Raw genomic sequence first — 12,228 nt, forward strand, 5'->3', positions numbered from 1 at the left:
TGTCAAAGGCCTTACTGAAGTCCATTGAGTCTCATTGAGCCACTATGCTTTAATTTTTCCTTGCAGCTTTGATACCCTTCTCGAGAGATGCACTTCCCTGATGGTGCCTTGATCTTACTTCTTTTCACTTCCTCTTGTGAAGCTGTTGGAACAGATTGCTATATAAGAAATGCATGGGAGTGTTCGTCAAGTAATCTGACAAAATATGTGACATTAGAGGTTGAGAAAATTTTTATGTTTGTTTGTGAATGTTGAAATATAATCTTATTGAGACTCAGCTGCATCTTCTACACAAGTTTAATCTGTTTAAAAATCTAAGTTATATACTTAATCATAGATTTGCACAACAAATGTCCAAACTGATCTTTTTCCCGATATGCACTGATCCCATTTGCCTGCACAAGTTCCATATCCTTCTTGGCCTTGACTGTTTAATACCTGTCTGCCTCCTAAGTGTAGTTATTGCATTTCACTTCACCACCACCTTTGGCAGGAAGTTACAGACCATCTCCTCAGTACCAAATCTTTCATATAGTTTGGTGACCAAAACTCTACATAGAGCTCATACTAAAAAATTTTTAGAAGTGCACAATGTATCTGGGTCTTGCTCAATTTATTTCTGAGATGCCACCTACACAAGATAATTCTTTCCCTGCAGGCGTAAAGCTGAAGAGGATCGGATTCGCAAAGAGGAGGAGAAAGCACGAAGAGAGTTAATCAAACAGGAATATCTAAGACGTAAACAGCAGCAAATACTGGAAGAGCAAGGTCTTGGTAAACCGAAACCTAAAGTTAAGAAGCAACGTCCAAAATCAGTTCATCGGGAAGAATCGTATAGTGAACCACCATCAAGATATCCTTCTACTCGTAAGTCGCTATGAAGGATGACTTTAGCTCTTAGATGGTTTGTCATTTAATATGGTGTAACTATATCACTGCTAGTGCATTAATAAAAAGCTGGTTTGGTTATATATTGAGACTTAAAGAATAAAGCTGCACATCTCATCTTGTTTGATTCCCACGTTACTGCATCTGAGCGCTATGATTCTCATTTCCAGAAAGCCATCATTCTACTTTTTCAAAAATCCATAAATTTTGTAGTGAGATTTGGCAGTATTTGAACAATTTTTAAGTATAACAGAAAAGTTAGGGAAAATTATCATGGTGTGCTGTATAACAAACTGTATGAGAAGAATCAATGGATATTGGACACTCAGCTCAAACAATATAAATGGCATAATGAATGGCTTGAAATTCATGCCTGGCTAGTTTGTACTAGAATGATCTTCAAAATACTAGAGGGTTATTAAAGTATTAGTTTGTATCCTAATATTTTTAAGGCAAAAATTGAAGTTAAAACTAGTTTTTCATTTTATTTCATAAACTTGGATATTTATTTCATGAACTATTATTTTCCAATAAAATGCTGAAATTTCTATGAAGTCATCAGCTTGTGATATAAATGCAGTTTTTTTCATTAATAATGATGTACGAGTTGTGCTTTTTGTTTTATTTCATCTAGCTGATAATCTCAGCAGTGCTCAGTCTGGGTCCAGTCTGTCACTGGCATCTGCGGCTACCACTGAAGCAGAAAGTGTGAATTCTGGTGGTGGCAGTGGTAGTGGTGGCTTTTCACAAAGGTAAGCATAACATGGGTTATGGTCGAGGATTAAATAATTTTATATTCTTATAGAAAAATAACTACAATAATTTGCAAAAGACAGAAATCTTATGGTTCTCATCTTATTTCCATTGACTGTACTTCACTATCTCAAAAAATTACATATGATCAAAAGCAGGCAGTCTCTGTTAACAGTCTATGCAGTTATTCTTGCCCTCGTTCCTTTTGCTTAACTGTTCATATTGCTCCCTCCTTATCTTCCTCTTCTGTTTTTTTACTCAATGGATGTACAATTGTGAAAAATACAATTTTGAGTAATGCTCAACTTTTCCCAACCAAATAAGCATATCATTATGTTCATGTGCATTACAACTACTGGTTGCTAAATATTCAAAATTATTTCATTTGCTAAATATACAGGACAGACTCCATGGAGACCTTCTCAGTGTTGAGCCGAAATCAGAGTAGGAACACAGAACGAGACTGGGAGAATGCATCCACAGCCTCATCAATTGCATCTGTGGCTGAGTACACAGGTGATGTCAAAACTCTTAAGATATATGAAGTTTGTCCTCACATTGATCAAAGGTCCAGTGTTTTGTTTTTAACTGTGTGATTATCTTACAGGTCCAAAGTTATTCAAGGAGCCAAGCTCAAAATCAAATAAGTCAATAATTCATAATGCTATCACACATTGCTGTCTTGCGGGAAAAGTAAATGAGCCACAGAAAAATTCAATACTTGAGGTGAGTAACAGGAAGAAAAACATTACAGATGTGCTAAACACTCAGATCAAATAATTGTATGGTTAAAAGATGAAGCTTCAAAGCACAAACCATTCATAAGCTCATTGAATAGATGAATCTTTTAAAGTAGTTTGTTTCACTTCACCTCCCTCCATTATACAGTTTCCTTTTAAATTTGTTTCAATATTCCTGAAACAGACATGTAAATAACTCAAGTACTCAATTTTAAAAATGATTTAAAAAAACAATTCAATTGAATATATCAAGTTGTCCCACAGAAAATTATATTATCAATGTGAGAATAATTTACTTAATTTTTGCTGGTAACATTAGGTGTACATGTCAAGAATGCACATGATTTATATCAGATATAGAAATAAATTTATTGTTTCCATGGCAGTGAAGATTCTGAAGCTTCCTCTTCTTACTTGGAGCGAGACCTTTGTCTTTGTTAAAATACTTTCCTTCTTTTTTTTTCAATGGCTTCCTTCACCAGGCAGTCCCAAAATGGCCATTACTAGTGCAATGTTCTGCTTCTGCCAAATTCTGCGGGTAACCCAAGCAGGTACATCTCCTGTGCTCCTTGAAGCAGGTTTCCACCGTGCATCCCATCTAGCCGATGTATGCTGCTCTGCATTCACAGGGATTCCTGTAAACATCAGCCGTCCTGAGTCCCAGGTCATCTTTGATCTGCACAAGCTGTGATTTGATCTTCCTAGCCAGTTGTGGATGGTATTAATCCAGTAATTCTTCAGGATCCTGGCAATCCTTTCAAAAACCATGGAAATATCCTAATAACGAGGAGAAACCTGTTGGTACTCTCTTTCATCCCTATATTTCCATAGTTTCTGGAAGGATTGCGAGGATCCTGAAGAAATTCTGTGCTGCACTATTTGCATTTGGGACTGCCTGTTGATGGAAGCTGTTGAAATAAAATCAGAGGAAAATAATTTTAAAGACAAAGGTCTTGCTCTGAGAAAGAACTGGAATTTGATTGTAAGCAAGGGAGAGCAGAAACTTGATTGGATGAGGACTAACCAATCAGTAAGGACAGGTGTATATATACCACTGGACTAGGTATGCCTAGGCCAGGGGTCAGCAACCTTTACCACTGAAAGAGCCACTTGGACCCGTTTCCCACAGAAAAGAAAACACTGGGAGCCGCAAAACCCGTTTGACATTTAAAATGAAATAACACTGCATACAACGTTTTGTTTTGCCTTTATGCTATGTATAAACAAACTATAATGTGTTGCATTTATGAAATTGATGAACTCCTGCAGAGAAAACGAAATTACATCTCTGCATGCAACAAAAACATTTTGAACTCCGAAAAAAAGACGTTGGGTTGAAGGTTACTTTTAAGTAAAATACTCAACGTCTATTTGAGTCCTTCTTGTATTTATGAAAAACGCCAAACTTAAATTTGCCGCCAGCAGCAAACCAAAAATAACGTCAGCCAGCTGTCAACCTGAAAAATAAAAGGACTATTTCACTGAACAATGAAAACATATGAATATAGGTAAAATAATAGACAATTAAAATATTTATCATACTTGTTCAGGTTGACTCACACCTGACAATGCAGTCGTATTCAGTAGGGATGGATCGATGCTTAGGGGAGTGACCGGGAAGGATAATGTGTTTTTTTCCTCTCTGAACTCACAGAAGCGTTTCCCAAACGATGTTTGCATTGCGATGATTGCAGAATGTAAATACCCCGAATTTATCATGTCGTGACCTTGTTTGAACTCTCTCAAATTGGGGATGTGAGACAATGTGCCTTTCTGTAAATCTCTGGCAAGCACTGTCAACTTGCGCTCGAATGCCAAAACATCCTCCAACATGTGCAGGGCTGTGCGTCCTTTCCCCTGAAGAGCTGTGTTCAGCGTGTTCAGGTGCGCTGTCATGTCTACCATGAAGTGTAGCTTTTCCAGCCACTCTGGCTGTTCCAGCTCAGGAAAGTTGAGCCCTTTGCTGCCCAGGAAAGTTTTCACTTCTTCCAGACACGCGACAGAGTTTCAGCACCTCCCCTCTGGACAGCCAGCGATAAAAACACGTTGTAGCGGTGTGCTACACGCAGTCAGTAAACTGCAGTCAAAGATAGCTTTATTCGAACTAAACAGCCTTGCTTTTAAGCCTCCCTCAACCCGCCCCCCATGGGCGCGGATGCTCCAAAAGACACGTACTCACAAACCCCCGTAGGCTATCTGCCTTAGCCTGAACGCTGGCTAATTGTGAGCCGGTTCGGATGTGTCAGGAAATGGGTCGCCACAACGTCTTATTTAGATTGTACAAGATCACCATAATCTTCAAATTTAGATTTACATTTCAAAAACTAACAAACTAACATAAAATACATTTTAATTAAATACTGACCATGTAGCGATGTGCTACACGCAGCGCTAAAATTACGACACGGAGTCGGTAACTGCAGTCGAAGGAAAAAACTTTATTCGAAATCTTCAGCCTCACTTTTAAGCCTCCCTCAACCTGCCCCCCATGGCGCAGAGGCTCCAAAGCTCTGTGCTCGCAAACCCCCGTAGGCTATCTAATTGTGAGTCGGTTCGGATGTGCCAGGAAAAGGGTCGCCACAACCAATTATTTCCCAAAGCAAGAGGGAGCCGCAGCACAGACGTAAAAGAGTCACATGTGGCTCCGGAGCCGCGGGTTGCCGACCCCCGGCCTAGGCATTGTCCCTGATGAAGACAGCAGAGTTTGTCATTGATATGTCAGTTAAAATCAATACCTGTACTTGGCTGGAAGTCCAAGAAGAGTTTATTCGTCCTAAACATTGGGAAAGCTCTAGATCCTTTTTCAGTAGAATTTTGATTGACGGCTGTCCATTTTGCAACTAAAAATGTTATTTCAGCTCAACACCAAAAGGTTGGGATGTGAATACTGCTCTAGATTCCAAAAAAATACTACAACCCTTTGTACACAATATCTTTGCTTCAGTCTGTCTCACATTCTATGAAGTTGGATGTGAAAATAGCTCATTTCCTGGCCAAGCAACTGTTTTGTTAGTCTGTAACTTTACAACACCAGGCACATAATACCTGAACAGCAAAATGGATTCCAGGCAAAACAAATACTGGGAAATATGGCAAAACTACTTTTGACTTTGTCCCAGTTTAGATAGACAGCCAGTTTTGCTACACACTTTGTCTAAGATCTGAGAGAAAAGGAGAACAAAGATTGTTTGTAATCAATGAAATTGTTGCATTTACAATTTAAAACTTGTTAGAACATTGTTTCTCATTTGTCTTCCTAGGAGCTTGAAAAATGCGACGCTAACCATTACATCATCTTGTTTCGTGATGCGGGCTGTCAGTTCCGAGCACTTTATGCCTATTCTCCAGACTCTGAGGAGATCCAGAAGTTAACTGGCACAGGGCCTAAAAACATTACAAAGAAGATGATCGATAAGCTTTACAAGTACAGCTCGGACAGAAAGCTGTTTAGCCTAATACCTACCAAGACCATGTCAGTCAGTGTGGACGCAATCACAATTCACAACCATTTGTGGCAAGCCAAGCGATCTGCAGTGCCAAAGAAGCATGCAACAGGAAAATGAAGAGAGTTTTTTTGCTGGTTCATTTTAAAGTTCTCCAGCAATCTAATGTTTCTCCCATTTCCCCATAGTAGATTGTGTTGAAATCGGCATTTTTTCCATTTGATTTGGTGGCTATTTAGTTTTGGGAGACAGCAGATCTCTCCAGATTCTGTTGCAGATTACAGAATGGAATCTTTTATTGAATGTTTGCACAGACAGTGAAATGTTACCTATTCCACTAATGACAAAATAAGTAGTTGGTATTTTTCTGATGGATTGTCAGTCTCTAAGTGCCAACATTTGGCGGTACGTGACAGAATTCTGGCTTTGTTTTCTATGCTGGTTACTCTGGCTTGTAACTGTCTTTTCTTTGCATGTGGCAAGTTTTCTAGCCAGTGGATTCTTAAAGTATTTGTGGACTGTGGTTGTGAGAAGATTCCTCTGCTTTTTCTTTTCCTTCAATTCCTTTTTGGAATGGCATCACCATGGGGATTGAGGCAATGTCACAGCTGGATTTGGCTTGAGGTAAACTTGTAATGAAAGGTTTTCTAACATCATTCCTGCCAGTGGAAGGCCATCTTCCTATACTGGTTCAGATAGTTCTGTCCTGACTTTGGTTTATCAGGGTCTTTGTGCAACAATCAGAGCAATCTATAAACTGCCAAGAAACTTGACAACAACTGACCTTCAGTTCCGGATGCTGCTCATCTTTCTCCACGTACTGTTACCGTGAACGGTAATGCATTGTGATATGTACAGCAATGTGACCGATGTATCAGCAGTCATTCTACTGCTGGAAAGGCAATCGTGTAAAGCATGTGAACAAATCTGCACAGACTGGCAGGATGACGGCATATGCTGAGAATTGCCTCTTGGGAAATCTAATTTATTAAACACTTGAATATGACACATTTTATACATGCCATCATTTTAGAGAGAGTCTGTGTTCTGCAGTAATGGTTGGGTGTTCTTTGTCCAGTAAGGAAGATTGTTGTAGAAGTAGTGTATTACCACACAGAGCACAGTATTGCTGTATGGGAGGCACACTGAAAGGTCACAGTCAAAATTTAATGCTTTTTATTGCATTGTGCATTCTGAAAAATTTCCATCATATTTTCCATACTATATGAGCAGCATGCTCTTCTAAGAATGTATATTCTGTTGAACACAGCCAATTTTCTTTTGGGTTAGCAATATTTATTATATTTCATAACTAGTTATCCTGCCATTCTTGGCTAATGTCTGCAAATTGGACATTCTCCCACCAGATGTTTATGAAACTTTTTTTTTCCTTGTTCTGGAGTTTTTAAATAACCTGTCTGGAGCTATGTGTGTTCTGTTTAAAATAAACAAAATCTTAATATTAAGCGGTACAGTGGAAAATAATTTGAACACCCTTGAATGTGTGATCACAAAGATCCTTGGAAGCTGGATTCTTTCTCCCATTACATGGCAGTTTGTGTAATCACTGTAGTAAACTTAGATAAAGGTAAAGCTGCTTACAAGACAGTTTTTAATTTTAACAGTGCTATCTTGTGCATGTTCAGTCTAAACACTAACAATATGTAAACATCCTAAGCAGAAGGATTTTTCTTTTAAGAAAGCAATTTTATTTGCTACTGGCTGTGGTCAATTTTTTAATATACAAAATAAAGGACTCCACATTTGAGCAGTGAGTTTGTAGTTATGACCATTTACAGCAGTCCAATGTGTATGTGTGGCTCCTTAAAATGGAACATTTTGACCTGAGAAATGAAGACAACATTGTCTTTTGAGCAGGTCAATTTCCTTAACAAAAGCTTATGGGTAATTGATGTAGTTCGTAGTTTTTTTTATATGTTTTATAAGAAAAAGTATTGTTAGATGATTTTGCCTATACTGTCTCATCACTTTTTTTCTGAAAAAGAACTTTGTGGAAATACAGAAATTAGCAGTTTGAGCTGTGTATTTTTAGAAATTTTCAGTTAAAATTGGTGAGATCATGGAAGTTGTGCATGCAAAAATGTAATTACCAAAAGCGGTTTGTAAGAATCTTAACTGCAGATGAATATATTTTCAATTTTTTTTTTGTTTTATTATTAGGGTAAAGTTACAATCCATTATACACTTTGGTACAGTTTAGTACACTTGTTCATCCTGACTGGTAAGATAATCAGCAAACGTTTAATTTTGCTGATTTTTTTAATGATGAGTGCATCATACAGGGATTGAGCATTTTGATAGTTGGTTTGTGTTGATGTTTAATGCTTATTAAGTAAGGTCAGAGAGGAAATAATTAGAAATATAACAAATGAATGCTTTTCATCTAAGTAATTTTCTTAATGGATTGTGTTGCCTTAATATAGGCCAACACTGAGCTGTTTACAAACCAGTTTGAGATCTGTAGTAGGGGAGATAGTAATTATGCAACACTTGAGATTAATAGAGGTTGTCCTAATGCCTGTGAAACGTTGGACCCGTATGAGATCCGTCAACTTAAGTGTGATGACTTTCTTTCTAAGCCCGTGAATATTTTCAGGAGGCAGTTTAACCTTCTGTTAAAGCACTTTTAAAAAACATATAAAGGATATTAACGGATGTAAATATTCATTGTGCATTATTTGGTAAATTGACTTTGAAATATTTGGAACCTGGCAGTTTCAGGTTGAGTAAATGCTGGCTAGAAAGCCCCAGGTGAAGCGAATTGTGTTCCAGCTTTTGTTAGCAGTGGATTACTCTTGTATTTTTATTGTTTTATAAAATGCTGCATGCTTTCCCAATTTTTATTTTGGATAAAACCTTTATATTAGTGCTTTATTTAACTCTCCCCAAAGCTTTCCTGTCCTGAAAACCTCCGAAGATCGATGAAGGTAAAAATGTAGTTATCTTCAGTCCCACAATCATAATTTAAATTTTTAAAAGCTGAATCTGCAATTCTAGTTTTGTGCCAATTAAAACTTAAGTTTTTCATTGTTGACAAGAAACTCGACAGCTTTGCTGCAGTCATTTTCAATTTAGTTCACTTGTAACCAAAATATGTTACAGTTGTTACATTACTTAAACACTAATATACCTCCTAGTCAGAAGAGAAAGGACTTCAACTGTTTACTTTATGTTTTTTGAAAATGTTAGCATAATCAGCTGTGTAAAACCATTTGGAAACTGCTTGCCAACTAAACTACTAAAGCATAGATATTCAGTGGATGGCTTCAACACCAATTTGGATATGACCAAAAGGAATTGCTATATTGGGACATCAACACTTGAAGAATTTTTACTTTTATGATTTTCTCCCATTACAATCTGCTTATTCACAGATGCCACCTGTTGTCTGTGTCCAGGTACCGGTTCATTTCTGCGCTCTTTAGCAAGTGGGTTAACCATCATTAATGAAAAACTTCTGTGGCAGGTGCAAAAGATGCATGGGTATAAGGGAGAATTAGGTATGATGGAGGGGATGAGGGGAAGAAGGGGGGGGGGGTGAGGTTATGAAACAAGAGAAATCCGGAATGTGTAAAGGATAATTTGCCCTAGATAGGTAGTGGTGTGCCCAATACTGCAGAAGAGCCCATCTAGGCACCTATGCTTAAATCTTTATTGGGCTACCTGTCCACAAAAGGGCAACAATTAAAAGTCGGTGTTCAATGGGCAAAATAAAATCAATGTCACAACAGCATTCCTTTCATGTTTTAATTGACTTTCTGTATGATGTACACTACTTTTATTGTGTATTAACAATGAAGATATTTTGATTCAGTTTCTGTTGGGAATATTTACCATGCACGTTGATAACATCATCAGATGCATGAATAAGAAGGGGGAATGCTGTGTAAATACTGATAGAGAGTACCTTGTCTGGTTACTGTAAACGTTTCCATTGGTTGTGGATACAGACTCTTCAAAACATGCACAGAACAACTTTGTGTGTATTATTCATGCAAGGAAAGAAAAGTTTTCTTTTAAATGCATATTCTGTGCTTAGTCTCCATTTGGTTGCAGTTGTGTTCTGATAACTTGAGTGGTAATTGTGTTTACATATTGTGACAGTCCTTTAAACCGATTTGCCTCCGCTGTTTTTTTGTGTGACAATTTTAGTAGTTGGGTATAACAAGAATCACAAAAGCATAAAACATTGTGAATCTTGGATAAGAACAGAAACACTAAAGATAAACAATAAATGTACAAGAAGAGGTATATTAAGAATTTGGCTTCTGGTCATTGCTGATGAAAAAGACATGATCCAAAATATCTCTGCTAGACCTCAAATACAAACTGAATTTGCTAAATATATTTTCTATATCTGTTAGTCAATCACCTTTGGTGTCCATGATTGGTAACATGAGCAGGATAGCTAGTAGAAAGAGAACTTTGCTGTATTGTGATATTTACAAGCAAAGGTCAAGATCTCCAATTTTATATACATTAAATAGGAATTAAATTCTGCTGATGAGACCAGTTTTGATGTGAGCCAAAATGTGTATGTGTTAACACAGGATATTGGTAAATGGTATTCTTTGTAAATTGAGTGGCTAGTGTCAGATTATGCATTGCATCATAATAGCATGTTGCATAGCTTTGTCCATCATAATATTTTAACTAGCAAAATATGTTAGAAAACCTGAGCTAAGAAAACATTGTACATCTTGCTAATGGTATGTAAATGTGTGCATTCCAAATTACATGTTAAATTTAAGGCAACAAAATGGATTGCAGAGATTTTCCTCATCAGATTATCACAACCTCTCTCAGTGAACTGTAATAGATTTTAAAGTTATTTTCATTTTTGTGGTAATTTTTAAAGTAAGTAAATATAGAAGGACATCATATGCTTCGGGCCATATGTTCAATTCATTGAGTTAGTTAATACATTAGCTATTTCTCTTGTTGTTTGTTACTCTAAAATTGGCTAAATTTTATTTTGCAAGCTGAGAATTTTCTATAGCTGAGCAGTGTAGATAAAAGGGAGTGAAAATACTATTGTCAATTACTATTTTACTCAGGTATTTTTTTAATAATGAAAGAATGTCCATGTTCTTTGCAAATAAGATAATATTGTAAACCACGAACAATTTTTCTGTCTTTCTATAAGCGGAGGGATAAAATTCTCGATGCTGGTTACCCACTGTGCGTAAAATGTAGAAATTAAAGGCACTTGCAGTCAGAGTTAAACTTTTACCTATCCTTAATACCACTTTGAAAATATTCAGAGCTAAGTGAACAATCCTTGGATTTTAATGCTTTTTGGACTGTTACCTTGTTTAAAAGAAGTGCAATTATCCTTTATGTTGTTTTGAAACTGAGATCTTTAACAGCAATCTGTCGGGCCATTGTTGTAATGTGTAAATTACTGTTTATATTGGAGTGAGCCACATATAGTGAAATTGGCTTGCACTGTTGCATTTGGTAATGTGACTTAGGGTTGACAGTGAATTCTTGAGCTAACACAAGTTTGTCTTCCACTCCATTTTTATGTTGTTCTCATGGTTTTGAAACAAGTGTGACAGTGAGAGTTTGTGTAAAAGTCGTAGCATTTTGTAAATTACTGATTGGAACTGTAAATATCCAAAAATACCAGAAGTTACTTTTTAAAAGGTTTGGGTATTACCAAACAAGTAACATTAAGCAATGACATTTTTGTAATGTTGTCATGCTTATCATCATCATCACCTAAATGTTGCATACTTTTATGTTGAGTACATAAAGCCTATTTATTTTGGAAAAGCACTGAAAATTTAATAAAGAACAGTGAACTGTACTGATCAGGTCATTTGTATATTTTAATTCCCATCATTTTTTATTTGACACACCTTTGCAACATTTTTTCATGTTTGAGTTATTGAAGATGTATTACTTCATTAATTAGAGAATAGATTGGTTTACAAACAGTATTTACCCACAAAATATAGCTGATGCAAACATTATGTGAGATCTGAGAAGCTGATGCATTTTTAGTCTCCATTCAGCATTTGAGGATGATTTCAGCAAGTGCTACGTTTGGGTAAGTGTCAAGGGATGATTCAGAATACAGTCACAGTCAGTTCTGTGCAGGTTAAGTACTTGATTCTGAATAAAGAAAGTAGGTGTAATTTCTCCCAGATGAGGGTGAAGGGATTCAAAAGTAAGAAAGACAATATGAAGTATTTTTCTTGCTTACATGCTGCTGTAAGTTTTAGATCCTTATTGCTGCCTTTGAAAGATTGCACTGGAAGTTGTGTGTGTGTGAGAGAGATTATTTCTGCTTTTATTTTTCAGATATATAACTTGATTTCTACCGACCCACCCCATAATCAGACTTTAAGTATGTAAACTTAATTAACCTGTAACTT

The 12,228-nt window shown here is 36.7% G+C and overlaps 1 protein-coding gene across 2 annotated transcripts in view; it reads left to right on the top strand.

Moving 5' to 3' along the window:
* camsap1b (calmodulin regulated spectrin-associated protein 1b) overlaps positions 1 to 11,657 on the top strand; it is a 141,581-nt gene extending 129,924 nt beyond the window's left edge. For both annotated transcript variants that reach the window (XM_059993687.1, XM_059993688.1), the window contains exons 13-17: positions 659 to 867; positions 1,523 to 1,640; positions 2,042 to 2,157; positions 2,249 to 2,367; positions 5,642 to 11,657. In XM_059993687.1, coding sequence (XP_059849670.1) covers positions 659 to 867; positions 1,523 to 1,640; positions 2,042 to 2,157; positions 2,249 to 2,367; positions 5,642 to 5,944 — 865 coding nt within the window. In that variant the 3' untranslated portion in view covers positions 5,945 to 11,657. The remainder of the gene's footprint in view (positions 1 to 658; positions 868 to 1,522; positions 1,641 to 2,041; positions 2,158 to 2,248; positions 2,368 to 5,641) is intronic.
* Positions 11,658 to 12,228: the final 571 nt, after the last annotated feature.

Source organism: Hypanus sabinus, chromosome 18 (assembly GCF_030144855.1).
Source record: "Hypanus sabinus isolate sHypSab1 chromosome 18, sHypSab1.hap1, whole genome shotgun sequence".
NCBI classification, from domain to species: domain Eukaryota; kingdom Metazoa; phylum Chordata; class Chondrichthyes; order Myliobatiformes; family Dasyatidae; genus Hypanus; species Hypanus sabinus.